Consider the following 27,955-nt stretch of genomic DNA (forward strand, 5'->3'; position numbering starts at 1 on the left):
TCATTTTGAATGTGTGCCTTGTTTAGAGGATGGGGGGACATTTTAAACCGTAAACACATTTTTTAATGAAGATATATAGTCTATGTAATATGAGTCATATGACAAGTAGACTGGGTGCAATTTTTCCCCCTCTGCTTTTTTCATCCCCCCCCCCCCCCTCTGGTACTTTAATTTTTTTTTTATCCTGGTGGGGATATGGTATATTATCCCAACTTCAGATATGCATTTGTACTACTACTACTAACTGATAATGGTGAAATAAAAGATAGTTAGGGAGGACTTGTTTCCCTTCTGAAGTCTTACACAATAATTGAATTGATCTCAGGATTTGGAGTTAAACGGGATGCAGTGGTGGATGAACTACCCCAGCTGAACGCGCATTGGTTGTAGTTCCGCTTGTGTCCAGGTGAGGCCGCTGTGAGCTGCGTCGCGTCCCGGGAGTCCGGCCCTTCTCCCGGCGCTGGGAGCGGCCACTGAGCGGCGGTTGGACACCGAGACAGGGGAAGTGCTTCTGGACTCCGGAAGCGGAGGGAGATTTAAAATGTCACAAAAACAATACGTGATGTAAGTAAGCATATTAAATGCAGGCTTTTTAAATGTATTTGTATTGTATACACAACGACACAGCTCTGTAGGATGTTTGAATATGTAGTTTAAGCCAGAATGCGGTGGCGAAATGGGCAGCAATGACAACAAGAGCTGCTGTTGCCCAGGAACCGTCTTTAAACCATTTAAATATTATAAATTGTATATTATTTTTTAGTGACCTTCGTTCAAAATAATCCATTCCTTTTCCGACTTTCATTTGTTTGTGTATGTCAGAAAAAAATGATACTAATTATTTGCATACGTTTATAGGAACTGATGGTTGACGGTTATTGAATCCGAATTTACCCAATTACGTGTGTTTGTGTTCCTATCGTGTTTATTATTATTATTATTATTATTATTATTATTATTATTATTATTATTATTTTATTTAAATACCAAATGGTCTAGTGAAAACATGTAGCCGTTGGATGAAATCAAATTCTGTGACTGACTGACAGCTGTAACTGCGCCGGTTGTAGTACGAGGGGTTTATCACACCTGTTGTTTTAGTTCCAGTTTTACTAATTATCATTAAAAAAAAAACAATTAAAACAAATGTAGATAATATGATATTGCACTTGAATTGTAATGCAGCAGTTTGCACATGCATTTGGACACTCATCCACTTGTTGTTAACTGCATACATGGTGCTATTGTGTTTGCTTTTTGTAGTGCAGGACTCACTTAATTGGATTTTATTGCTCTAAATGACCACAGTTACCAAATCTAACATTATCTGAATAAGTGAAGTTTTGTATTAAGTGTGCAAGGCAGAGAAGGGCTGCCATACTCCATCAATGTCTTTTTCTCCTTTTTATTTAATTGTCTCTCTTCAGCTATTTAGCTCTCCTGTTGGTTTCCTGAGCACTTCTGTTGGTTTCAGTCTTGGAGAGTGGGCCGTGTGAGTTGCAGATGCACTAGCCTCACCCTCACAGGCTGCCAGTATGGAGGTGCAGCTGGAGGTGTTGCTGTCCTCCAGTATCAAGAGGAAGAAACCCTGGCCTGGCTTCTGCTGGCTGGGACAGGTGAGCCCTGCTAATCTGTGCAGAAAATAAAGCAAGCACTCCTGGCAATACTACCGTAACAAAGTGCCAGGCACAGATTCCAACAGGCCCACACGTTTGTGTAGGGAATTCGGCCTGACACAGGATTACAAACTGTATATCCCAGCTGCAGATGTACTGGAAGACATGGGGCCATTCCACTCTGGGGCTGGAGCTCATTTTAATTCAGTAGGGCCTTGTATTTTTTATCACACCCTCCTTTTCTCTGTTAAATAACTTTTCTCTCAAAAACCGTAGTTTCAAAATGATGTCCGATTTACAAGGTGAACATAAGAAGGGTGTATCGGACTGATCTGATTAATTCAAGTCACATAAAAAGGAGGTGACATTATCTTTTCACCTTCGTTTTGATTTGGTTATGTGAAAGGATCAGGGGGAATCAATCAGTGAGATTTGCATAAGAAATCCATTTAAAAAGTGATGTTTTAGCTGCATTACTGCTTCTCCACACCACATGTTCATGTAATGCAGTGATATAGCACAGAAATAGTACTGGTGACGATGATCGAGTTACTGTGAAATGCGTTGAGATGATGCTCCCAACGAAGAGTCACGCTTCAAAGTTTATTTCTTTGTTCGTTCTTTTTTGTTGTTCTTCTGAAGGAGAAAGAGTCGGTTTTCCTTCTGGATGAGAAACGAATCAGCGAGGTCAATCTGGTGTCGGGAAGAACAAAGAAGAAAATTCCCAAACTTCATCCTCTGCTGAGAAATGTGGTGATTATGTCGTCTTCCAGAAATGGTGCGCAGTTCCACATTTTTTAAGTGATCTGCACTACAGGCACATGCAATTATCCAGACAATAACAGTGATGTAGTTGGCTGGTATTACCAGCATTTCAGTCAGATAATGTGCTTCATTGTAACGTGTGTTTTTAAGCTATTGAGAATAGAGGTCCGATAGACCGATAGTGGATTTTCAAAACCGATACTCTTAACAATGATTAGGGTGGTTGGAAAAGACGATTTCCGATTAATCAGCTGTTTTTTTTTTTTCTTTTCTTTTTTAATCAATGTATTGTATAAAATACATAGCACTTAATGTAAAATATGCAACAGTTTGAACTTTATTATAAAAAAGAACAGTATGAACTAAAAAAATGTATTAAATAAATATAATAAAAAACATAAATAAAATAGATCAATTCAAAATAAATGACAAAATAAGTCCAAATTCTGGAAAATTGTGAAAATTGGATAACAAATTTGGGAGTTATGAAGAATTAATTTACTGGAAAGTTTTTTTTTAATAATTACCGCATTAATTCAACATTACCCTTTTTAGATTATTGATGAAAATGAACTACAAATAATTAATACTAATACACTTTGGGTTCTTTACAGATATTGGCCAGCTGTAGAATGTGTAGATGTGTAAATAAAGCTGCGGCACTGAGAGGCTCACACAGGCTGTCATGGCGGATGCGCTGGCTCTGCTAAAACAGGGACTCAAGACAGTATTTCATGCTTTCCATTTGTCATTTATTTTTATTTTTTTGTAGAACCACTTTATTTCTCAAAAAACGCATGTACATGTAAACATAAACACGACAACACCACGCATTGTAGTACTTTTATTTGTAGTAATATAGGTGGCTGTTGTTGTTTTTAGAACAGGATTAGCAAGAAAACATTAGAAAATAATACTGGAATCATATTAGTGCTTCACCATGTACATAAATGCCCAGTGTTTGTAATCCACTGATTTAATTTACAAAATAAATATGATTTTAAATAAATAATATAAATGAACAGGTTCCTAAACAGAAATATGAATCTACAAATAAAAGACTTAAAAATCCAAATGTAAAAAAATGTAATGCCCTGATTTAAATGCCCACGCAGCTACGACTTGATTGTACAATAATAAAACAGCAATTATAATTCTTCACTACTAAACTACTTATGGGACATAATAAATTAAACTTATTATACTTCACTATCAAATAAATTGTATAATCCTCTTGGAAACAGAGTTTTTCCATTGGTAGAAAAGAAATAATCCAGTGGGGAAATGTTTGTCTGAAACCTCTGAAATGTCTGCGGGTGCGGGTTTTTGGGGATGTAAATGTTAAGTAGCTATTTATTATACTGGCAGAGTCATAAACAAAGTACCTTCCATTTTATTTTATTATTTTCAATGTTTGATTGACTGTGTCATGACAATTTTAATTGACTCATTAATTCATATACATACCTCTTCTGCGTTTATTTGACAATAAACTCCATGAAGGAGTAGGTGATGGGTCTAATTTCACCACTTGAGGCTGTCTTTTACCCATAAAAGAACCAAGGTATTAATGTGTACAATCCCATAAAACTATTGGTCATCATCGGCATTCATTTCTGCAGATTACCGATAGTTTAAAAAGCTAAGTCTGAGAACTCTAGGCCCTGATCTGCTTCCCTTTTGTTCATCTTTGGGCAGGTGCCTGGCTGGTAGGCCTCCTCAACTCTGGGGAGATCTTTCTGTGGAACAAGGACAAGGACTGCCTGAAGACTGTGGCAGCAGCTCCTGACGTCTCTCAGACAGTCACTGCTTCTCTAGGTAGGAACAGTCAGCTTTTCTCCTGATCTCATCAACAAGGATGGCCCAGTATATGGAGAGGGTGTTCTTCTCTTCTATCAGCTGTGGTGTTTGTATGCTGCACATACTTCATTTGAAACAAATAATTCCAAGTGTTCTGACAGTCAGTGGATTTAAGCTCACTTGCACCCTAGTTAGTGGTCTGTATTCATCTCTGTTATTTGTCGAGATGTTGTGTTGTTATTTGTGAGCCTGATAGGTCACAAACTGGTGTGTCCTGGTTAGTGTGCATCCACTGTGTCTTTTTGTTAGAGAGCTCAGTGAGGCTGAAAGTGCTTGTGTCTGGAGATGGGAAGCGGGTCGTTCTCACCACTCTGACAGGACGCACTTTCCTCTGGGAGAGCACCGAGGCCAGGGACATGACTGCTGTGAAGGATCCAGCCGTGAGAGGGAGGTGGGCACAGATCCTGCAAGAAGAGGACGTGTCTCTCCCCACGCAGGGGGATAAAGAAACCACAATGCACAGTATATTCATTCAAGACGAGGTGAGAGAGCTCTTTATTTGTGTGCCTATCTAATATTTAATCATTCTGTACATTTATCACCGTTTGGTAGTTGGTAATTGCTTTAAATAGATTGTACAGCTCTCTACTTACTAGGTGACAACCTACTAAACAGCATTTAAAACGGGCTCTTGCAGACTGTTGGAGACTGCTGCTTGTGTTCATTTGTGTTCACCGTTGAAGAAAAGCTGTCTGTCACCATTCTGAAGATCGAGTGGGGCGACCACGTGGAGAGGCATCTCAGGTAGAGATAATCACTTTCAGACGCACTGGTCAGTTTTTTCATTTTAACCTGGCCCTTGAAAGACATTTAGACATGTCCAGAAACTTCAGACTTTTAAAATATATATTATTATTAATTGGTACCACTTGTCCACTGTCAAATTAAATATCTGTACAGGTTATTTAATGCTTCGTAATCACAAGGGATAGTGCCTTGAAAAGAGAATGACGAAGGTGATTCCCATTCAGACTGCAGTATGACCAGTTGTCCTGTATTGTCCTCAGCCAGGTGCCTTACAGTGTGAAGTGGGTCACTCAGACCTACCCCATGGCTAAACTGACTCCCCAGTGCCGCCCGGTCAAGTCCAGAGGAGCTCTGGTGTCAGCCATTTCCGGAGACGGTCTGGTGCTGGCCATCGCTGTGAATCAGAGGGACCCTAAGGTAGGAGAAAAGCCTTGACTCTTAGGCTCCTTTGGTCTCCCAAAGTGCACCTGACGAAGCTAATGCAGATTGCGTATAAAACAAGCTCTTTATTTTTTCACCTTCTCGGTTGTGGACTCCCCTCTCCAGGCCACGCAAGTCTTGTTTGTCAGCACCCTGAACTTTATTACGGTCTGCAGCAGCCTCAAAGGCTGTGGCAGCAAGGAGCTCCAGATCCCTGCCAAGTATGTCAGGTGAGTGGTTCTGAATCAGGATTTCAGTGCCTGCCTTCAATGACTGTATGAAGCACTGAGCTTCTCTAACGCTAGCTGGTCATCTCACATTGTAAGCTGCTGTGTTCTTGGCAGGTCATACTGGGTGGGCAGTGTGAGCTGGACCCCTGACAGCCTATACCTAGCCTGTGTGCTGAAGCGAGGAGCCCTGTTATTGGTGACACGCCTGGGACCCCTTCTCACCCTCTGTACCAGCGGCTGCTCCGTGGAGTTCGGCCCGGCAGAGTTCATCCCTCTGCACCCCCTTATCACATACAGGTAAGACGCACGTGGCTGCCCTATAGGGCAACGGGAGGATGTGTAATAACATTATAGCTCTGGCCACCAGCTTGCTTCTATAAGAGCTTGTGGAGATTCCCATTGCTCTTTCCTCATCATTACTGCTAGATACTACAAACGTAATCAAGAACACTGATCTGTGGATGCCATTCACTCCATATTCCGCTTGTCAGAGATTATGCAGTTTGAGGTGTTCCCATCAGTTCATTGAATTGCCTTCAAGCTTATAAGGCCGCCTGCTTTTCTGTCATTCTTTCATTTTGTTTTCTTCTTCTTTCTTCTCTGTGTTGTTTTCTGCTCTTTCTCCTGCTGACTTGATCATTGTGTCATTAGCCATGTAAGTACTGCAGCGATGGGCTGACTTGTTTTATAGGCATAACATTGCATTGAATGTAGCCAGCGCACTGAGGATTAAATAGTTAAAAAATCGCAATCACCATTCCTTTCTACAGAAATTACTTATTGATATAATTTGTATTTAATTTTATCTTACAAATGGCAGTATCCTTTCACAAACTATATATATTAAAAAAAGGACCTTGTATTTCACCCGCATTTCTTTTCTTTTAATTTACTTATCACTGACATTTTGCAAGGACGTGCCTTCCGGAGTGCTTTCCAGTTTTCAAACCCTAGCAGTCTACAGTCAGTAACATGAGGAATCCTGACATTCACAAGCACATAGATTAGGCAGGCTATTTTCTTCTTCCAGACATTAAGATTGCACTGTAATCCACATATCTGGACTGAGTGGGAGGGAGTATTACGTGTCACACAGACCTCTGAATCCCATTAGTGCCGTTATTTCCTCATTCACCTTTAAGAATTCTATTGAAATTCTTTACTCTTCTTTAATAGTAAACTTTACAAATAATCTGCCAATAAATACATTAAGCTTCGTAGGAAATGCATCTTCTGAACTCCTGAATGTCAGGATATGCAGGTGATACAGTCTATTTAACATTTTTCAAACACACACATATTTGCACTGCTTTTTCTTCCTGAAATGCATTAATGGGATGAAGTCAAATTTGGAAGGCATGGTTTAAATCCCCACTGGTTGTTTAAAAGAAACCCTTTTTAATAATATATTTTCAGTGCATGCTCATGCATGATCCGTTTGAGTAGTCACTGCTGAAAATCCTGGCATTACAGGCAGGTTGAAGTCTTTGTTTCCTGAGGTGATGTGAAAAGCCCACAGCCTCTTACACAGGGGTTCCCAACCCTGGATCTGCAGGACCCCCTACCCTGCTGATTTTTGTTCCAACTGAGCTTTCAATTACTTAATCGAACCTTAATTGAAGTAACAGTCTGCTTAGATTTTACTTTTTAAATTGTGTAATAAAATAGTTGGTTCTTTAATAAATTATTAATACAATTCTACACTTAACTTAAAACCCCTACTGTTTAAAATAATTAAAAGGCTCTGATTTAGGAAATTATTACTTCAATTAAGTAATTGAGAGCTTGGTTGGAGCACAAACCAGTAGGGTAGGGGGTCCTCCAGGACCAGGGTTGGGAACCATAGCTCTTATGGACGGAAACACAATTGCTATTGTAGTTGCTTGTCTATTTCGAGTACCTGCAAACCAGTGAATACATTACTAATGGCTTTTTCACAATTTAAGGTTTGCCATTTGTTGTTTGGGTTTTGAATCTCAACCAAATTAAGTAAGTTTGAGATCATATTGCCGAGCCCGTTAAAAGGTTGTAACATGCAACACTGGGTTCTCAAAGGACAAGTACCTGCAAATGCAATGGCTTCTTGTGCTCCTTGAAAAGGTAGGCTTGCAATTTTTGCAAATCAGTTCTCCAGTCATTGAGTGGTGTTGTGCGTTGGCCACAGACCCCCGGCTTCATTTCTGGCCTCCCAAGACCCCCAGCACTCAGCCAGCTCCTGTGCCTCGGCCCGGGACCTCATGAGGCAGCGCTTCTCTGTGACGTCACACCCACGCCTGCAGTACCTCATCGTTTCCGATGGCTACATGGCCACCGTGCTGCGCTTCGCCAGCCTCTCCTCGCCTTCGAGCCTCATGAGCTCCCTGCTGATGGACACCGCCAGGCGGCTGGAGTTGATCAGGCAAGGCCTGGCTAGGACTCAGGTATGGCAGCTCATATACCGGCAGCACAAAAAAAAAAAATCTGTTGTATTTGTATCGCTTTTTTTATTTATCCAATCATGTCATTCAGATATCCTAGCATTTCGACTTAATGCTGTCACTGTGTTTGTTTCCTCAGCCCCAGCAGAGATCCTGGCTGCAGTCTATGTCTTCTCTAAAGATGTGCAGCCTGCAGGATTTGCAGCTCAGAGAGTCCTCTCTGGTGACTACTCCTCACTTCCTGCTGGACACAGATGAGATGAGGGATGTCTATGAGAAGACAACTGACTATCAGGTAAGTTCCTAAGCTTCCCATGTGCTGTATAATACCAACATATATATGTGAAAACAACAATGTTGTTTCTGAACAGGTGATGTCTGTCAATAAAACAAGGAATTAGAGGGAGTATCACTATCTAATTTTTGTAATTACGGCTTCAGAACGATGAAGACGAATCGGATGAAGGCAGCCTCTTCCCCAGCCAGAGTGTGGTGGACGGGGGGCGGCTGGAGTTCGCCTCCATGTTTGACACCATCCACGCTAAACCTGAGTCCCCTGCCGGCCCTATAGGCAACTGGCTGGCAGAGCTGGAGCAGGTGCAGAGGAACCTGTTGAGGGTGTGGACTCTGGGGGTCTCGCTGGGGAGGGTGACAGAGAAGGAGCGCTTGCTCAGGTGCATGGTGCACTGCTTTGGCCGTTTTGCCCGTCTCCTGCAGCTTGCCGGCTGCCCACTCCCGGCACATCTGGCAAACGCTCACGACAGGGACCTGCGCAAGGTCCTGAAGAAGGAGCCTTGGGTCTACCGGCTTCTGTGGCTCCTCCAAGGTTTCCTAACTCTCCTCTCATGGGACGCTCCCCACAGGGGCTGCCTGGGCCTGGCTGTGGAGCTGACCAGACAGGTGGTAGGGCTTCTGTTGCCCCATCCAGTCTCCTCTCAGGCCCTCTCTGGAACCCTCCTGGTGCTCAGGCTGGCTTCCCACAGCCTGAACGTCATCTACCGCCCCCAGCGCAGAGCCCATCTCCTACCCCTGCAGCCAGGAGAGTTGACCCCATCCGACTCCTTCTCTGTCCAGCTCCTGCAGCAGGAGGGGGAACTGTGGGAGTTCCTCGCCCTCTCCCCGGCAGCACCCCAGGTTGTCCACATCGGAGGGCGTCCCTCTGACAGGCAGGTTTTGTTTCTGTTTCTAATCAAGGCTTGGTTTGAGGCTGATTCGCAGATACACGAGCAGATGAGACAAGCAAATCAGAATTCTAATGTTTTGAAGTGAACTTGAAGAGATTGTTAAAATCTATGAGGGACAATGCTTTTGCTCACTCTTTGCCTCACTGAAGTGCCCCTGAGGGACCCAGTGTTGCTGTATAGATACATTGCATGGTGTGTGTCATTTGAACCCATATGCCCTGAACATCGTCAACTCTTACGGTCTTGTTGCCCTGAATGGCTGATCTTTCATGAATGCCAGAGTGCTAACATGGTCATAGCAGTAGAAATGTATTTTACTGTATTTTACAGACTACTGTAGTTCTGTCCTGGTTTCTCTGTGTATGTGGCTGCAGGCTGACGGGGCTGTGGAAGGCTGTGTACAGAAAGGCGTTAGTCTACCAGACTGATTTGCGTTCCCAGGCTGGGTTTGGGGGTGATGCCATCTTACAGCATGAGGAAGACCGGGTGTCCCAACTTATCGCCCAGGTCCAGGTGGCACTGCAGTCCGCTGGGCAAGGACTGACAGGGAGCAGGAAGCTACAGTCCATTGCAGGTCTGTTTTGAATACGAAAAATTAAATCTGTCCTTTTTTCCTGCTTAAACAGCTTGTTCTGTTTGTGTGGACTACAGCATTATTTGCAGAGAAAAAAAAAAAACTATCTGTACCCAAAAAAGCACTTCTGAAAGTCTTAATGACTGTGAGCTTCAGGCCCATAGTGTTTTTTAGGCTTTGCAATGCTTTCTATGGATTATCAGTGCTGTCTTGTGTTTCCACAGGGGAGCAGCACTTTCTGCTTGGGTCCTACACCGAGTGCCTTCAACTGTGGAGGGCAGCTGTGTGGGAGGCGAGAGCGAAAGGTGAAGACGCCACATTGGCACAGATGTGCAGATAAACAGAAGGCATCTTCAAGTCCCAACTCGTGTCAGGCTTGTGGGGGATGCTGGTTTTGTTGTGTGTACCAGTTTGTCTGTAAGCAAAACGGACAGAGGAGACCTTAAACATGTCAACAGTATGTTTGTATGGCACCTTTTGTACAATCAGGGTAGACGTTTACAAAGGTAACCAGGTCTGTGTCTATATACAGTGAGGGAAAGAAGTATTTGATCCCCTGCTGATTTTGTATGTTTGCCCACTGACAAAGAAATGATCAGTCTATAATTTTAATGGTAGGTGTATTTTAACAGTGAGAGACAGAATAACAACAAAAAAATCCAGAAAAACGCATTTCAAAAAAGTTATAAATTGATTCGCATGTTAATGAGGGAAATAAGTATTTGACCCCTTCGACTTAGTACTTGGTGGCAAAACCCTTGTTGGCAATCACAGAGGTCAGACGTTTCTTGTATTTGGCCACCAGGTTTGCACACATCTCAGGAGGGATTTTGTCCCACTCCTCTTTGCAGATCCTCTCCAAGTCATTAAGGTTTCGAGGCTGACGTTTGGCAACTCGAACCTTCAGCTCCCTCCACAGATTTTCTATGGGATTAAGGTCTGGAGACTGGCTAGGCCACTCCAGGACCTTAATGTGCTTCTTCTTGAGCCACTCCTTTGTTACCTTGGCTGTGTGTTTTGGGTCATTGTCATGCTGGAATACCCATCCACGACCCATTTTCAATGCCCTGGCTGAGGGAAGGAGGTTCTCACCCAAGATTTGACGGTACATGGCCCCGTCCATCGTCCCTTTGATGCGGTGCAGTTGTCCTGTCCCCCTAGGAGAAAAACACCCCCAAAAGCATAATGTTTCCACCTCCATGTTTGACGGTGGGGATGGTGTTCTTGGGGTCATTCCTCCTCCTCCAAACACGGCGAGTTGAGTTGATGCCAAAGCGCTTGATTTTGGTCTCATCTGACCGCAACACTTTCACCCAGTTCTCCTCTGAATCATTCAGATGTTGGCAAACTTCAGACGGCATGTACATGTGCTTTCTTGAGCAGGGGGACCTTGCGGGCGCTGCAGGATTTCAGTCCTTCACGGCGTAGTGTGTTACCAATTGTTTTCTTGGTGACTATGGTCCCAGCTGCCTTGAGATCATTAACAAGATCCTCCCGTGTAGTTCTGGGCTGATTCCTCACCGTTCTCATGATCACTGAAACTCCACGAGGTGAGATCTTGCATGGAGCCCCAGACCAAGGGAGACTGACAGTTATTTTGTGTTTCTTCCATTTGTGAATAATCGCACCAACTGTTGTCACCTTCTCACCAAGCTGCTTGGCGATGGTCTTGTAGCCCATTCCAGCCTTGTGTAGGTCTACAATCTTGTCCCTGACATCCTTGGAAAGCTCTTTGGTCTTGGCCATGGTGGAGAGTTTGGAATCTGATTGATTGATTGCTTCTGTGGACAGGCATCTTTTATACAGGTAACGAGCTGAGATTAGGAGCAGTCCCTTTAAGAGAGTGCTCCTAATCTCAGCTTGTTACCTGTATAAAAGATGCCTGGGAGCCAGAAATCTTGCTGATTGATAGGGGATCAAATACTTATTTCCCTCATTACATGCAGTTTATAGCTTTTTTGAAATGCGTTTTTCTGGATTTTTTTGTTGTCTCTCACTGTTAAAATACACCTACCATTGAAATTATAGACTGATCATTTCTTTGTCAGTGGGCAAACGTACAAAATCAGCAGGGGATCAAATACTTTTTTCCCCTCACTGTAAGAGCTTGCAAGAGAACAGTATAAAAACCTTTAGGAGAAATTATGATTTTTACATTGTGAACAGAATGAAGGTATTACATCTTTAGTCAAGCAGTAACTAAAGCGAATAATGTCTGGTATATAGGGGCAGATGAAGATGTAGCTTGGTCTTATAGAGTGTTTGCATTTCACTAAGTACGTTTGACTTTTCAGAAAATAAGGCCTATTTCATTAATGTTTTCCAAAAAGCCACTCTGATGTGCAGGTGGATAAGTATTATAATGGGTTTATGGTGTAGGGGATACATGCTCTGTTCTGCGTCATGCTTGACTTCTATCAGCCCATTACCCTCGTCTCAAATGCAGGCTGTTATTGTTTTTCCTTAGGCAGTGCAAGAACCTGCTTCCTGGAGACTCGCTATTACCTGGCTCTGCTTTATTGCCACTTGTTCCAGTACAACCTGAGTGCTGCCCAGGGGCTGTGTGACCACTTAGTGAGACAGGTGCTCAGACAAGCCCAGCTGTACTCTGGGGACAGTACCGACGTCACAGGTGAGGAGTCCCAACTGGCATGTTCTCAAAGCTGGCCTTCTTGCCTGTTCTACTCGCCATAATCATCTGTCACCGAATGGCCATTTCTAGGCAGCGTTCACTGGACGATATCAGCATTACAACCACTGTAGAAGCATTGTATCATTTGCTTTTATGGTCCCGGACAGAGTTGGTCATGCTTCAGTCTCTCCTTGCTTTGTTCCTTCTCCCCTGCCCCCACCCTCAGTGGAGGAGTGCCGTCTCTCCCCAGCCTGGCTCCCAGTGGAGGTGAACAGTGAGGCGGCCAGCGCAGTGATCCAGTCTATGGGCAGATTCATGGCGGCCTACTTCACCAACGAGCCTCTCGCCATCCTGCCCCCCCACCATGTGGACATTCTGCCCCCTCTGCACATCAGACCAGGTAACCAGACACCTGCAGGTTCCCAGGAACAGCAGGAAATGGTATATATTATAATTGCAACAAAGGGAACTGGAAGAGAACATTGCGCATAGAAAATTGGTATTATACTGCTCTGTTCCAAAGCATTCCTAGCTCTGTGTCAAAGCACTATATACCTTGTTTCTTCCTAGACCACCTGCCACGCCTGATCCCCCTCCAGCACAGTGCCGTGGCAGGGGTGGTGCGGGAGCAGCAGCTGTCTCTAGTGTGGACCGTGGCCTACACCCTGGACTTACTGCTCATTGGGGGGCTGCTGCCCGAGGCTGCCTGGCTGGCCCACCGACTAGGAGACTGGAAGATGGCCGTGTCTTTGGGCCTGGGCTATACGCTCTACTGTCGGAAACACTTCACCTTGTCAGAGTGAGTACTATAACCAGTGAGGAAGACTGGTCACTATTGGTTATATTGGTCTTACGGTGTGCTTCCCTGGCCTGAGTTGTGAAGCGGAGTGGTGTATCACTGAGGCTTGCTGTATCCTTGAGCAGGCTACAGTGGAGAGAGTTGCACCTGCCTGACGAGCTCCAGCCCAAGCAGATCTTTCAGGAGCAGCTGCAGTCGCTGCTGTGGAGACAGAGCGGGCCAGAGAAGAGCGATCCCGGCACTGCCAATAAGGTCTACAAGCATTTCACAGGTATTTACATCTCTCTGCAGACACTGTATGAGAGTGGTTTTGAAAAAAGGTCATACAGAAAGGACCACTTTTGTATACATGTAATATAAATGATATTTGTGTATTAGCCAAGAGAAGGGTTTCTTATTAACATGCACGAAATAATGCCTGACTGGAAATTTCTCCCCATGTGTCTCAGACTCCATTGAAGAGGAGGATGCAGACTTGCTGTTGGCGTCTGTGCAGGAGATCCTGAAGGCGGCGGTGATGGCAGATGCAGACGTCCTCTCCCAGACTTTCCACGGGCTGATGGAGTCAGCCAAAGACCAGGCCTCCAAGCTGAGCGGCCTGGTGCCCCTGCGGCTCTACCTGCCTGCCCCCCCACTCTACTGCCCCCAGCCCTCATCGGATCCTGAGGTGTGCACTCGCTCCCCCTCGCGGACTTCAACTTCTCCAGCTTTCTAACGCTTTTTAAGAGAGAACCCCAACAGAAAGATGTCGTTTGTCTTCCCAGGATGTCCCGCGTGACGTGGCACTCGTGTCAGAGACTGTTTCGCGCCAGCATGTATCTGGGGTTCTTCAGAGAGTCCTGCTGCTGCTGCGGGCGGCGCACTGCTCTCTGCCCGCCGCCCAGTGGTACATTCACAGCCTCAAACGCTGTCGCCGCATCATCAGCAAGGTATACTGGCAAGAACACTGGCCTCGTCACAGTGGCTTATTACCACAATTTGTCCCAATAAGTTTCTGTTTCCAGGCAGCAGCATTTTTTTCACATTTCACTTTTCCCACCCTTATATTTCCTGAAACTGAAAAGGAATTCCAAAACCTGTTTACAAAAAATTGCTTTTTACAGTATCACCTATTTTGGAAGGTTACATTTATAAACTTAAGAATAGGGGAGAAATATTTTCAGCATCAAACATCTGTAATTGAGCCCATAAGGAAAAATATGGTTTATTTGAGGATTGTCTTATTCAAGGCATCTGTCAATCATGATAGTGTAAATGGTGTCTTTGTTATTGTTGTTGACAGATTCATACTAAGACATCTCAGGCTCCACTGAACCCGTTTCCAGAGGCGCTACTGAAATACGCCGTCCAGGGACGCTTTTTCAATCAGGGACGCAGTGCAGACCAGGGAGAGGATCCAGTCGTTACACAGACAATAAGTATGAGACCTCCAGACCCCAGAACTTGTCCTTATTTGATTGTCAAGGGAGGATAAAATGCTTCACTGAAGATCTTTGTAAAAAGCTGTGGGATTAAAATCAAATCAAATGGGACTCTCAGCTTGAACTTTGAGAATTGACAATTTAGTAAAATTTGCTTATTTGGATCCAAGAAAAGAATTTCCTATTATGAGCTTAACATCATGGCAGTCTGTAAGCAGTTAGTAAATATTTAGTGTAGTTAAACATCAGGTGATCCAGGAAGGGGTCAAGCTGGCGTAACCCATTTGTTTTGATGTCGCAGGGCACATTTGTAGAACCATGCACTCTGATTTGAATAATGATAATGAATGTACCCAGCTTGTGAGATATGGCTTCTGCTTTCTCCCCAGCATCTTTCAGGGAGCTGTGTGGACTGTGCTGGATGTTTCACGTCCGGGAACAGCTGTCTGTGACTTGTAGGAGGTATCAGAGGGCAAGAAGCAATGTCCGAGACCTGCAGGTACAGTGCATGTGAGAGAAATGGGTTGATATTCACAGAGGGCTGTTTCACATTGGAAACGAGGGAGTGACTATGTGAGTTTGAATGATTTACACATTTAGCCATTGCTGAAAGATTTTTTTTGTCTGATGCTAGTGTAAGAACAATGTGAGTTCAATAATGATGAGTAATTCTTGAGTTGTGTGTGTATTGGGTGAGGCTGGGTTTATATTGTGTGTGTGTTGTAGGCCCGGGAAGGAGCAGCGCAGTATGACTCTGCTGTGGTGGAGCACTGCTTGGAGGCTCTGGAGTGGGCCTGTCGCCTGCTGCCCTTCACGCGCTTTATGAATGCAGAAGAGATTGTGCAGGACATCATCCTCAGTCTGGTGGCAGAGCTGCCTCCCATTAAAAAGGTAAGGACAACAAACTACTCTGACAAGTGTTTTGTCTGCCACACAGTGTCGTTTTTGTCAGTTCTGTTCTAATGTGGCTCTGCTGGTCCTGTTTGGCTCCCAGGTGGCAGAGGTTCTTGCCAGAGTGTTTCCTAAGGAGGAGGACTCTGTCCGTGTTCCCCTGAGAGAAAAATACAGCTCCCTCCTGCAGCGTCTCCGGCCCTACTATGTCACAGGTAGCCTTACCATTGTTGTCTACCCGCGAGCCGTCTACTGCGCTGCACAGGGAGCGCTTATGGCTGGTGTGTGTGTTTCAGGCCCCGAGACGGGAGAGGAGATGATGACGGTGGTCATACAGGACCTTCTGAGGCTGAGAGGAAAGCAGCTGAGGGGAGTGGCCCGGTACATAGGCCCTGTGGAGCTCCATCTGTGGGAGAGAGCGGAGGAAGGACCCGGAGAGAACAACACGCCCCTCTACGACCACCTCTCCCTGGGCACCAGCCTGAGTCGCAGCACGCTGACCGACTGTGGCCGACCACAGTTCTACAGTGACGGGGACACCGCGGACACCATCTCCTACCCTCTCTCTCCAGATCACGGCTGTGACACTGAGAAGGACACTCAGTGGTAATGAGACTGTGTCCTCTTTATTCTGTACTGCAAAAGCAGTTACATATACACACACACATGCAAAAAAGTATCTTTAAAATTCTGTTGTAAATTTCCTAAAATCCTGTGTTGATTTGATATCAGTACAGATCTTGGGTCACTTTCTGTTTCCATTCTCTGTGGTTGGTGTTTTTTATATGAAGACATCAGATGGTCCTGTTCACAATTATAGCCCCAAGTATTCCCAGTAAAATACATTCAGATTATATTTTTGTGAGTAAGTGTTATGTTGATTATATGCCTAAAAACTATACCAACTTACACATTCATTTGATCTCTTCTTTCTTCATACACAGCAAGCCCGTGAGTGGGAAAGGGAAAACTGAAGCTTTAAAGCCTTCTGACAAGCAATGTAAAGACCAAGCCAGGGGTGTACGAAAGGACGGGGAGGCGCAGGAAAGGCTGTCTCTGCCGGTCGTGGGAACCTGGGAGTTTGAGCGCGAGGATGAGGAGTACATCTGCTTCCTGGAGCTCTTCCTGAGTTACGTGCTTGAGAAGGACCAGACGGACAAGGAACAGCCCGGCGTCCCCTTGCTTAGCTGCTTCTCGCAGTTGCTCAAGGAAAAAGAGCTCAACTCATTGCTTTTTGATGTTCACACCACTCTCAAACGCCGCCAGAGGAAGGAGGGAGGCAGTGTCTTCAGGGCTGGTAGCTGCTACCAGCTTCTCCCAGAGCCTACTGTCTCCATGGGCCAAGCAGCATCCGTGCACAGTGAGACCTTGAGGCCCTCAGCCCTGAGAAGCAGCACCCACTATTTCCCCAGTGTCCAAAAGCCAAAACAGGGAGGGCTGTTTGGCCTGAAGCAACAAGGAGGTCTCCCTGAGAAGCAGAGCAGCCTTAGCCAGGCCCCTTCAGAGACAGGGAGTTTCACGCCCCACTTGCCCAAAACAGAAAGCTGGCTCTTCAAGGCCGTGTCGCCCAATCAGGACCCCTCAGAGGAGCTCTCTCCCCAACTGCAGCCCCGCTTCCAGCTCCTGGGCCGTCTCCTGGAGTGGATGATCCGCTGGTCTGACCGCCGCCTGCTATGCGCGCCTGCCAAGGCCCCGCGGCTGCCGGAGTATGGCCCGGTGATCCGAGTGAAGGCCACAGCACCTGCTGTCCTCACTGCCCTCCACCTGCTGGAGAGGAGATATCTGGCTGGGCTCTCGGGGGAAAAGACGGCCCAAATTCAGGTAATGGACCATGTTGTCTATCTCATGTAAAGTTTATAAACTAGGTTTCTTCATATCCGGCCCTCAATGGCCAGAGCTCTGATTTAAAGTCATCCAGGAAGATTTACAGGAGACAAAAATACAGTACAAAATTACAAACCAGGCTTAATTAGTTCCAAAATTACAGAAGTGGAAGTAAAATATACAGCTAATATAAAATACAAGTCACACATCCTAGTTTTAATAGCTAACAAGTGCAGACAAGATGTGCTGAAGTCAAAGTTGAGAGCTAAGGGGAAGGCGGCATAGGGGAAATCACAAATAAACAACAGAAGAACTATAAAACATCATCTGTATACTTTCCTAGTTCTAGAGTTCATTTACTGACATGCGCACACACATAAGTGGTCTCAATCTTGCCCAATTAATAGAATGTCATGACTGTGCTGTTCAGTCTCGCATGGCTATTTTATCAATTGAAAATAGCTCTTTTTGATTGGTTGTTTCATTTGACTTGGCCTACCTGTAAAGAGATGAGCCTTGACCCTCCCTGACCTACCCCTGCCCTCCCCCAGGTCCTCGAGAGAGAGTCCCCTGTAGCCCCAGTTGTTCAGTTGGAGATGGGCTGGAAGGCAGAGAGAGAGAGCAGTGTGGACACGGGCTACCCAGGCTCTGCAGGAACTCCCATCACCCTGCATGACCAGGAGCCGGAGCACAGCCACGTTTCTGAGTGAGTATAATGCTCAACTGTTAAAATGTGTTAAAAACTTTTTTAAATAATTACCATTCACTATTATATAAAGGATATTCTCTCACAGTCTCCCTCACAGTGTGAATATGAGATTCTGTTGTTTACACTGAAGAAGTAACCGTCGTTGTGACATTACTATCTCTGAAGGTAACTCGACTGTTATGGAGCTCACAGACCATTCACTTGGGTTCTAAAGTTGTACTTTTGTATCTGCCCACAGCAGTATGTCTGAAGGGCCCCACCAGGGTGGAGAGATGGACAGGGGACAGAGGGCCTGCCGCCTGTATGATGTGGAGGATTTGATTTCTGAATCGGAGAGCAAGGAAGATGGAAATCCACCTGACGACGAATTAGCTTTACCATCTGACCAGGAAGGTGAGATCAAATTCTGCGTTAATAAACTGACCACTGTGGTAAAATACGTCACTGTGTAAGATTTTCACCTTCATTAAAATGTAAACTTAATTTCTCTTATTTATTTCTGTGACATACGTGTGTTCTCTTCCTAAGTCATGTGACACTCTCAACCCTTTGTATTGAGTGGAATAATTTAAGTATTAATGTTGCTTGACTTCTGCACACGGAAACCACAAAGCTTAGCTTAGCACTTGTATGACTTACAATTAATTAATTAACAACTTTGTATAGTAAGTATTGGAATTTTATTCAATAAAAAAGCCAAAAGCAACCTAATAGGTTGAAAGTTCCTGTAAAATCTGAAATGGTAAATTTAGTCATGGAACATCGCAATTCAGATATTACAAAACAAGTGATCTGACGTTCTGTGCTCTCTTATATAGGCCACAGCAGTCCTGATGAATCCTGGGAGCCTCCTGTCCCTGTTCTAGCCACCCCCAGCATCTCTGTCCACATCCAGCCTCTTCACAGATCAGGCAGTACACTCCATGACAGGGTGGGTGTTGGCTTTGTATTTGAGTCACAGATCTGCAGTTGTCTTGCTGATCCTGGTGCGATCTAATTTGTTCCTGAGGCTACTAAAGTACTTGACTTTCAGTATTTCAGTGATTTGTATTAAAAGTCACCAAGAAAGGGCAGCATTTAATGTTTTATGGGTTGAATGAGACTTGAGTTATGCAGGATGTTTCGGTGGTAAGGGGACAAGATGGGATCAGAACTGCTGTCAGTTTCTAGATGTGGAAATAGATTTGTGAAGTTTAGCTGGGTTGTGATTTTATAAAACCTGTAGCAGTGAGCCAGTTTGATTAACATGTCAATTTCCAAACAAAAAGTAAATAAACTATAATTATGTAAAATTGTAAATATTGTATTTTTGCAGTGTTTACAGCTTTGATCAAATAATCTGTCTCTCAGTCAGACACCTTTGGCACTACCATAAAAGTCTCAAGTTCCTCCGTCTGTATTATTTATAGATCCTTTAAGGTGTAGCTGAATAGTCTCGAGTCTCTTGAGATTTTTTCCTTTGCCATTGAAATCTGAATGACAGTAATGCAGTAGCTCATCGATTGTGTCAATTACCATGCACATCAATTTAATCTAATCCAAGCATTGTATTGGCAGACACTGAAACTTTCTGACTTGGAGTGTCCACGATCCGATCCCACAACAGAGGAACAGAAGCCAATCACAGCGTCTAGGTGAGTGCTACTCAGCCACTCTGTGTTTTGTTCAAAGAGTACAGGCAGCAGTGGTTGCCATGGGGAGAATGTAAACACGCTGTGGCTGCTGTAATGGAATCTGTGGCCATTTCTACATGTAAAAACACTTTAAGGTGCTCCAGTTTCCAGTTACACTTGATTTCTAGTTTACAAGTTAAGAAGCAGTGCTGTATAGCTTGTACTTCCTGTTTGTTAATGAATAAGAGCTAAAGACATATCATTTTTCTCGCTCAGTTTCTCTTTCTCTTATCAACTCCTGTACAGGATCGAAGAGGCACACAGCCAGGACTCTCCCAGCATGCCAAGCAGTGTGACGACTGGGTTAGAGGCAGAAATGGAAGCATCAATGTAAGTGCGATGGCAGGGAGATTGTGTTTCTGTTATTAACGCTGCTATGTGTATAGATTTCAATGGTGTTTTGCACAGCTAAGTTCAGGACTCCAGCCAGTGCCACGACGCAAGTGTTTAATTATCACTTGGAAGATGTGTGGGGAAACAGCCTCCTCCTAATTGGGCAATGTGAGATTCAATCAATTTCATTATTACATAAACGGCCAACGGGTAAAAACACATTCCTGCAACAAACAAACTGCCATAATTGGACCAAGCTGTAACGTGTTCAAAGTGAGCCGCTGCACTCATCAGCAGTTAGGTTATCTTGCTGTAAAATCAGTCTCGTTGCCCAATACACCATTAGGAATTACGAATAGTACTCTCCAATTCACAGTTCATTGAATTACACGAAAGTCAAGGTTGTCATTGTTCATGAGATTTAATAAGGGAGGCTAATTGTAAGGTTTATCAGTATAGATTTGGAATTAGAAATTTGACACAATCTCTGTCTTAACACCCTAAACTGCACTCATTGTTTTCCTCAGGGCTGTTAGTAATGAAGAAGGCTCCAAAAAAGACTCGGCTGTCCAGACCAATCCCCTGAGTAACTTGCCATTGGGCCCACAGCCAGGGCCTGCAGTGACTGCCTTCCCCCGCACAGAGCAGCAGACAGGGAGTCGCCCGGATGCACAGCCACCCCCGCAGTCAGATGCTGTGAGGCAGATGCTGCAGGATGAGATGTTCAGATTGGTGCAGGTGAACTAAAACCACACCCACTTTCAATGCAAAATTAGCAGGGTCCCAGTCCCAGGTCCCTGCAACTCACTACAAAAAGGATAAGTTCATGACTTAGAACTCCAGTCTTAAATGTCCTCATGCTGTTTGTTTTTACCGCGCAGTTGCAGCAGATCAACTTCATGAGTCTTATGCAAGTGGTGGGGGCTTCATTTATGAACCTCCCAAACCTCCAGCAGAACCTGCAGCCAAATATGCTGGCCAATCCCCCCAGCCTCGTGCCCGGGGCCCAGCCTTCACAGCACCAGACTGGCCTGTCAGGACTGCAGTCTGGGATTCAGCACAGAGATGGAGGCCCCAGCAACCAGCAGGCACCCTCCACAGAAAGGCATGCCAAGAGCATGAGAACAGATCAGAGCAACAAAGAAAACATTGCACAGGTAAGAGCAGGTCCTCCACAAGAGCATTTGAGCATAATAATACAATTATGTAACTAATTTGCACCTGATCATTAGGAGAGAACGTGCTTTTCTTGGCAGAAGCAAGACTTTAAAGTTGGCATCTGTTGAATGAGCAGGCATGTTCGTTTTAAAATAGGTAAAGCAACTGACATTCTTGTACATGTTCATAAATTATATTGGAACCAAATTTATGAAGCATTGCACCTGGAGCAAAATTTGTTTTTTCAAAAGGGAATTTATACATCTTATTTTTGTCATGAAACAAATCCAAGCTACTTAAATAATGTAAAATTGAAAATAGTTTAGTAATTTAGTTTTAGTATTAATTTAGTATTAGTGCAACATAAACAGATTTAATCTCCATCTACAAAAAGCTGTACAGTTTTGTGTGTCTGACACAGACAGAGAGCACTTGCACTCAATGAACTGACACTATCTATTGATCAGTAACACTTGAGCCTTTTGTGTACAGAATTTCTCAGATTTGAACCTTCACCTGGACTCCCAAGGCAGCCAGGCAGAGAGTGAGGGTTTTATCCCGGCGTCACGTGGGCTGCTCACTACAGCCAGGGACAACAAACTTCAGCTGCTGCTGCTGCCCAGCACGAGGGAGACCCCTGCTCTCATTCCCCTGCAGAAAACCGCTGCTCCAGCCGCCGGCTGGAAACTGCTGCAGCTCCGGCCTCCTGAGCTGATCCAGCCCCACGGACCACCTGCTGGAAAACTGTTTTCTCCTCTCCAACATGGCTCCGCTCGTCCTCCTCCTCCTCCTCCTCCTCCTCGAGAAGCCTGGGCCCCACAGCGGGAGCAGCCCCCAAGAATGGGCCGCCTCTTTGCAGCTCCACCGCACCTGAACATCAGCCGATACAACACCGATGCCCTGAGGAGGGCTGAGGAGGAACAGGTCAGATGGGCCGAGAAGGTGGCTGAAGGCCCTCCTAAACACTTGAACCTGGGGCGCTACACTGGGCACTCCAGTGCCACACCACAGGCCCAAACTCCCCTAATCCCCCGCCCTGAACCCCAACCCTACCAACCTGAGAGGCCAACAGAAGCATCAATGCCAGAGGCAGCCTGCTCTGTCCCCCTGCAGTCATGCAGACTCCCTCAGCTTCACGGTCTTCCTCTGTTGCGCTTCCATCCGCAGCCCAGGAGCTGCTTGTTCCCTCACATCCTGCCTGCTGCACACGTGGCTCCTGGCAGGCCCAGCCCCTCAGTCTCTGGGGATCCAGCACGTCGTTCCAGCATGCAGCTGCTGCATCTGGAGCGTGACTCGCTCGGCAAGGTATGACCTAACATCTGTATTATGAACACAATGAGCTTCCCATTGGTCTCTGAGTGCCTGCAGAGTCCAGTTGAAAAGATCCCACTGTGTTTTGTATGCTTGTATTTGTGTCCTGCTTAGCTTGATAAGTGTGTGTGGTGGTACTGCTGGAATACACTTGCACAAGATTTAAGTTGCTTTCTTGCAAACTTTTTTTGTTTTTGATTGAAGAAGTTGCAGCATATTAAAATACAGTAGGAAATGGTGAAGCACATCTCCATGCATATAAAAATCATGGCCAACTCATCGGGGATATATTTACTGAGATATAAAGTTCTTCAATGACATGATAGACATGGTATTTAGAATAGGTTTAAAGTGTTGTAATTAAATAAATTGTCAAAGTGGTAAATTTTTTATTTTTGCATTATGTGTCAGACCGAATGAAGGGCTCGCTCCAGATCTCAGAAAATCATAGGATCTTGAGTTTCACTAAGGCCAACACTGCCCTGGACATTGGCCCTCAAAGGCAGTGAAGCCTGTGAAACTGAATCCTCAAAGACCTCCCGTGCAGAGTGTTTGATTTCTGACCTCTCTTCTCCTGCTGCCAGGTGTTCCCACAAACCGCTCCGCTGCAGCCCCCGGGGCTGATCCCCTTAGAGCAGCTCGCTGCCTTCTCCTACAGACAGCAGCCCCCCACCCCCGGAGAAGACCCTCTCGGACAGCTGCGGCTCCTGAGAGCTGACCCTGAGCCAACTTCCAAGGAAAGCGGCCGTGACTCTTTGAAGAGGTGGGAGCACTTAAATAATTATCGGTGAAGCCCTGTGGCTAGTTGCTGAAATATAATATATAAAAGCTGAAATATGAAATGCAACGGCCTTTCCCTTAAGTAGCTCACTGACTTCAATGGATGAAGGTACTTGAGACATTTCAGAGGAAGACTAGGGAGGAAACAAGCTGTCAAAAATGTTATGGTGTATCACATGTGGAAAACAAGTGTGATTTATCTGTGAGGAAGAGGGGGTTACCCATTTTGGCATCTGTGTACCTTATTGTTTTCTAGGAACATGAAAAGTAGGAACAGAAAGCTTAATTGAAGTGAATAGCTCATGGTTTTGACATCATCTTGCCTAATTCCTGTATTGAACAAATGTATGGAGGATGAAGAGAGCAATCAAAGGAACAGTGGGTGGCAGCTGAAGGAAGAGAAAAGACACTAGCATTTTGTTTTTCCCAGCCAGCCGCACACTAATACAAATGAGGGGTGAATGTTTGAGCAGATCAATACTCCTGTCCTTCAGGCCCTGTTGTTAAGACACCTCTTCAAGGTGTTGATTGATTTTTCATCTCTTCTTGAAACAGGCAGAAGAGGCGAAATGAGAAGATGCAGGAGAGTCAGAAGGCTGGTGTCACGTTCAGACCAGTGGACTCCATTATCCAGCTCGAGGAGGTAAAGACGCAGGGGCCCGTTTATGCACAGGGGCCCAAACACCAAGCCACAGGACACTCTCTCTTGTGTTTAATATAGCACCGTTAATGCAACATTTGCCCTACTTGAAACAGTCCATGCCACATCACATTTCAGGGATAACACTGCATTTATTGAATTGAAAACTTGTTTGCAATCATGTGTACAATACATGTTGACTTCTTCTTTTCTTGCATCCCTATAAGCTTTAAACATAACCTGTTTTTTTGCATGGTTTAATTATAATGAACATTTAAACTAAACAAGTGAAACTTCATGAACGACACTTGTTTTTGCAAAGGCCTGCTTTTGTAACTATCTAAACTCTCCTACTAGTGCTTTGGTTTGCAGAGAGAGAAATATGTTCTGTTTTCTGTTAGTTTCAGCCCAGAGCAGCAGAGCCGTCAACATCTCCACTGGGAGAGGGCTTTGTCCTTCCACCTGGTGAGTGTCAGTTACAGATGGACCTGCAGGAGGTCAGGACCACAGTAAACCAGCAGAGTGGATGAGGCTGCAGGCAGTGAGCCACAGAAACACACTTCATATTCTTTTAGTCTCGCCCGGCTCCCTTTCTGGATTTTAATCCACTTCAGTTTACAGTTCTGATGCCTTAAAGACACGTTAAGCAACTATGTAGTTTTTATTTATTTATTTTATTATAGCTCTATGTAAACCAGTGGCCTTTCTTTTATTTAAGGAAAAAATAGTTACCTGTGTCTTTGCACTCCTGAGATGAGTAGTAGGGTTAATCCACACAAGACGCCTGGATGCTCAGTTCTTTCTGCTGTCTGCAGGTTCTTTTGATTCTGTGCTGTCGGGTCGAGACGTAACCACAGGCCCGCTGTCCACTCCAGCTGAACTGCATTTATTTGCGGCGACAAAGAAGAAACCTGCAGAAATACAGGATGCCAGCACTAATACTGACCCAGGTACTGCGATGCCCAGCCTCTCACTGCTCTCTCTGTTGCTGCGAAACTTCTGGGTCACCCTTCTACATGTCACAAGATCAGTTTAGAATAATGAGGATCTCCAGCAGCCTTGGCTTTTTTCATTTGCCTTTTAGCTTATTTTAGTTAATTCCTTTATTGCCATTTTGAATGAATCAGAACCATCTGCCAGAATGATATTTTCGTCTGTGTGACTACAACTCTGTGTGAATCAGTGTTTTTTATGCTAATACATTTCGAATTTGTGATTGGTTTTCTGTTTGTGGAGGGAAAAAATCAAGTGCAGCTCTTTACACTGCCCTGCTGCTGCCCTATCTGCCTTTCTGTGTTGTAGCTTTTCCTTGCTTGTTTGCAGACAAGGGAGCTTCTGAGCGGTTTATAGTTCAGCGCACTGACTCTCCAGTCGGTAAGTACGGTCTATGCATGTCAGCATATCTTTGCTTCTTAAGGAAACGGGGGTCATGTACACTGGTAAAATGAGACCTGTAGAATAACTACACCTCAGTTTGAAGTAACTTAAATAAGCACAAGCCTCTCTTGAGAGAGAGACTCATGTCTGACTAATCATGCTGTTCAGTGCTTACAGAGCAAGTGGGAACAGACTGTAAAAGTAGATAGTGATTTAATTTATTTTATTTAGATTTTACATGAGGAGGGCATTTAGATAAAAGTGTATGGTTTGACATTTCTCAATTTAAAGACCATTCCCTGTCCCTTCTTCTTCAGAGCCCATTCTGTAATTGAACTAACTTGCTTGAAAAGATCTGAGACGTGCTGTTTGCGCTCGGTCGGGGGCCGGCCTCTGTATTGAGTCTCTTCAAAAGGCCTCGACTTAAAGTAATCCCACTGTCAAGCACACTTTCTGTGCTCTGCACTTCCTCAGACAAACGCAGATGGGATAAAGACGCCGCAGGTGGCCCTGAACTGCTGCACAGGGATGAATTCTATTTTCCAATAAATATCATGAGAGAAAAGGCTAAATCACATTGATTGAAACATTTGAGAGTGTCTGTCCATTTTTTTTCTAGGAGCTATTTCTTAGTATCTCTGTCCTGCTTCCTGATTTTGTTGATCTCTCAGTCCCCCTACCTCAGTTAATTCCTATAGCAAGGTTAAAGAGGACCAGTGGCCGGCCCATTGTTTGCAGCTATCTTCAAAGGGGTGGGCGTCTTGTTTTCTGCCTCCTGTTCTCTTCAGCCACTAGAACCTTTGCAGCCTGCATGTCCCGCATGGTGAAGACCCAGGACCCATAAACAATGAATAGATGGGGTGATGGGGTGAAATGTGCCAAACAATGTCATTCTTTTCAGTAGTGATCTAAATCTCCAGTGGGTTATCAGCACAGATGTGTTGATATGATGTATCCTACTGTGTATCTTTTCAGTTTTTCGGATAAACGCAATCGTTCAATCTGTGAAATAAATATGACTAATTAAAAATGACCATCCAACAGCTCGTGAGGTGCCAGTGGTTCTTCCTCCTGATGTGTTCTTAAACCTGCGGTTTCCTGAGGAATCCACAGAGGGAACCAGCGCCCCTGACTGCGAGGAACCTGCCACCGACACGGTTGGTTTTTATTTTGCCCTTTTGATGTATAATGATTGTTGGGGTATGTTGTTTGTCATTGTGTCGGGAAGCAGATTGTGTGGATATATACTGAAATACATAGAATGTAAGTCATGGAAACTAATGTTAAGATTATACAGTGCACTACAAGAAGGATATGGTTGTCTGTCTGTTCTGTCTGCACTCTGCTTCCATAGAGATTGCAATAACAGAGTATTCCCACAAATATATGAGTAATAGATGTAGTTTTCTGGCATTTGCTGCTTATTTTTAGTTTTTAATATTATTTCAATACGCTTGTTCGCTCATTTTAGGATGTTGCCAGCCGGCGGTTCATTAATGTGATCGATATCGAAGATGGGGACCTCCTGAGGGGCCTGTCTGCCAGTCCAGAATGCAGAGCTCTGCCCCCCACCACCTCCCAGCTCCACCTCATGGCAGCTTCTGTAACCAACGCTGTCCCTCCGGACTACTTCCTCAAGGAGTCTGAGGCCGGCCGACACCAAGCACGTCTGGAAGGTGAATAGGAATCGGCAGTGAACTCGTATGTTCACACCCATTTTATCTCACGGAAATAACCGAACCAAAAGCTGGTCTCGATCGGCTCCAGTGATTGTCAGCACTGGAAAATCAGGCTCCTCCTTTGGTTATGTGAAACGACTGATTTTAACCACGTGAAGAACTCATCAGTGCTGATATCTCGCACTTTAAGGATCACATTCCTGTTTTTGTTTTTGTTGCCTAGATCCTCCACTGGAAACGCAACCATCTTGGCTGCAGCCGGCAGGACCAGTGGCTGAACCCCCCGGAGATGAACTGACTTACAGGCTCCTGATGCAGAGCGGTCCCACAGGGCACGGGACGCGGCCCTTGCCTGCCAGCCGCTCTGGGGCCAAAAGCCATGTTGCCACCAAGCTCTCTGAGATGGATGTTCAGCTCGCCGCCCTGCAGAGCATTGCAGACAACATGGAACGAGAGTTCGCCAACACCAAAATGGTGAGTCCTCCTCCAGACATTTCAGCCACCATCCATCAGTGCAAGCCAGCTCCAGCTTCTTTCACGCTTCATGGGTGTCAGAGGTGTCAGCCAGGGAGACACCTGAGGCTGGGAAAAAAAAAACATTCCCCCTCATATCTGCCCACCTTTAGTTATTAACCACGCAGATCAAGCAATTAGTTTTTACCAGGCATTGACCTCCCTTACATTGTGCTAATCCTGAACAACTGCAGATCTTTGTGTGATTTGTAACGGGTGTGTGTTCCTCCCCCAGCTGGTGAAGACCATTGACAGCCTGAGCACAGCCGTCGGCTCTGAACTGGAGAGCAATCGTTACACTAGCAGAGCGGTGGCCGTCACAGAGGAAGGTAGGACCCTCACCTGGATGAGGTTTTCAAAGCTGCAGGCAGTGATGGAGAAGCAAGGGGCTCATGCACAGGC

At 45.0% G+C, this 27,955-nt stretch overlaps 1 protein-coding gene across 1 annotated transcript in view; it reads left to right on the forward strand.

Annotated features, from left to right (window-relative positions):
- Positions 1 to 483: 483 nt before the first annotated feature.
- cplane1 (ciliogenesis and planar polarity effector 1) overlaps positions 484 to 27,955 on the forward strand; it is a 34,502-nt gene continuing 7,030 nt past the window's right edge. Inside the window, exons 1-43 of the mRNA XM_066711695.1 lie at positions 484 to 564; positions 1,428 to 1,616; positions 2,259 to 2,394; positions 4,080 to 4,199; positions 4,491 to 4,723; positions 4,879 to 4,985; positions 5,249 to 5,405; positions 5,535 to 5,638; positions 5,753 to 5,935; positions 7,803 to 8,058; positions 8,195 to 8,350; positions 8,497 to 9,221; positions 9,614 to 9,813; positions 10,038 to 10,118; positions 12,281 to 12,445; positions 12,672 to 12,845; positions 13,016 to 13,244; positions 13,370 to 13,515; positions 13,694 to 13,911; positions 14,009 to 14,173; positions 14,527 to 14,662; positions 15,055 to 15,164; positions 15,392 to 15,556; positions 15,660 to 15,771; positions 15,853 to 16,162; positions 16,501 to 17,377; positions 17,932 to 18,086; positions 18,328 to 18,482; positions 18,908 to 19,020; positions 19,647 to 19,723; positions 20,009 to 20,092; positions 20,623 to 20,833; positions 20,977 to 21,252; positions 21,746 to 22,558; positions 23,149 to 23,327; positions 23,900 to 23,987; positions 24,386 to 24,449; positions 24,800 to 24,934; positions 25,308 to 25,358; positions 26,406 to 26,518; positions 26,833 to 27,037; positions 27,264 to 27,514; positions 27,789 to 27,882. Of these exons, the coding sequence (XP_066567792.1) occupies positions 1,536 to 1,616; positions 2,259 to 2,394; positions 4,080 to 4,199; positions 4,491 to 4,723; positions 4,879 to 4,985; positions 5,249 to 5,405; positions 5,535 to 5,638; positions 5,753 to 5,935; positions 7,803 to 8,058; positions 8,195 to 8,350; positions 8,497 to 9,221; positions 9,614 to 9,813; positions 10,038 to 10,118; positions 12,281 to 12,445; positions 12,672 to 12,845; positions 13,016 to 13,244; positions 13,370 to 13,515; positions 13,694 to 13,911; positions 14,009 to 14,173; positions 14,527 to 14,662; positions 15,055 to 15,164; positions 15,392 to 15,556; positions 15,660 to 15,771; positions 15,853 to 16,162; positions 16,501 to 17,377; positions 17,932 to 18,086; positions 18,328 to 18,482; positions 18,908 to 19,020; positions 19,647 to 19,723; positions 20,009 to 20,092; positions 20,623 to 20,833; positions 20,977 to 21,252; positions 21,746 to 22,558; positions 23,149 to 23,327; positions 23,900 to 23,987; positions 24,386 to 24,449; positions 24,800 to 24,934; positions 25,308 to 25,358; positions 26,406 to 26,518; positions 26,833 to 27,037; positions 27,264 to 27,514; positions 27,789 to 27,882 (8,410 nt within the window). The 5' untranslated portion in view covers positions 484 to 564; positions 1,428 to 1,535. The remainder of the gene's footprint in view (positions 565 to 1,427; positions 1,617 to 2,258; positions 2,395 to 4,079; positions 4,200 to 4,490; positions 4,724 to 4,878; positions 4,986 to 5,248; positions 5,406 to 5,534; positions 5,639 to 5,752; positions 5,936 to 7,802; positions 8,059 to 8,194; positions 8,351 to 8,496; positions 9,222 to 9,613; positions 9,814 to 10,037; positions 10,119 to 12,280; positions 12,446 to 12,671; positions 12,846 to 13,015; positions 13,245 to 13,369; positions 13,516 to 13,693; positions 13,912 to 14,008; positions 14,174 to 14,526; positions 14,663 to 15,054; positions 15,165 to 15,391; positions 15,557 to 15,659; positions 15,772 to 15,852; positions 16,163 to 16,500; positions 17,378 to 17,931; positions 18,087 to 18,327; positions 18,483 to 18,907; positions 19,021 to 19,646; positions 19,724 to 20,008; positions 20,093 to 20,622; positions 20,834 to 20,976; positions 21,253 to 21,745; positions 22,559 to 23,148; positions 23,328 to 23,899; positions 23,988 to 24,385; positions 24,450 to 24,799; positions 24,935 to 25,307; positions 25,359 to 26,405; positions 26,519 to 26,832; positions 27,038 to 27,263; positions 27,515 to 27,788; positions 27,883 to 27,955) is intronic.

Source organism: Amia ocellicauda, chromosome 8 (assembly GCF_036373705.1).
Source record: "Amia ocellicauda isolate fAmiCal2 chromosome 8, fAmiCal2.hap1, whole genome shotgun sequence".
Classification (NCBI taxonomy): Eukaryota; Metazoa; Chordata; class Actinopteri; order Amiiformes; family Amiidae; genus Amia; species Amia ocellicauda.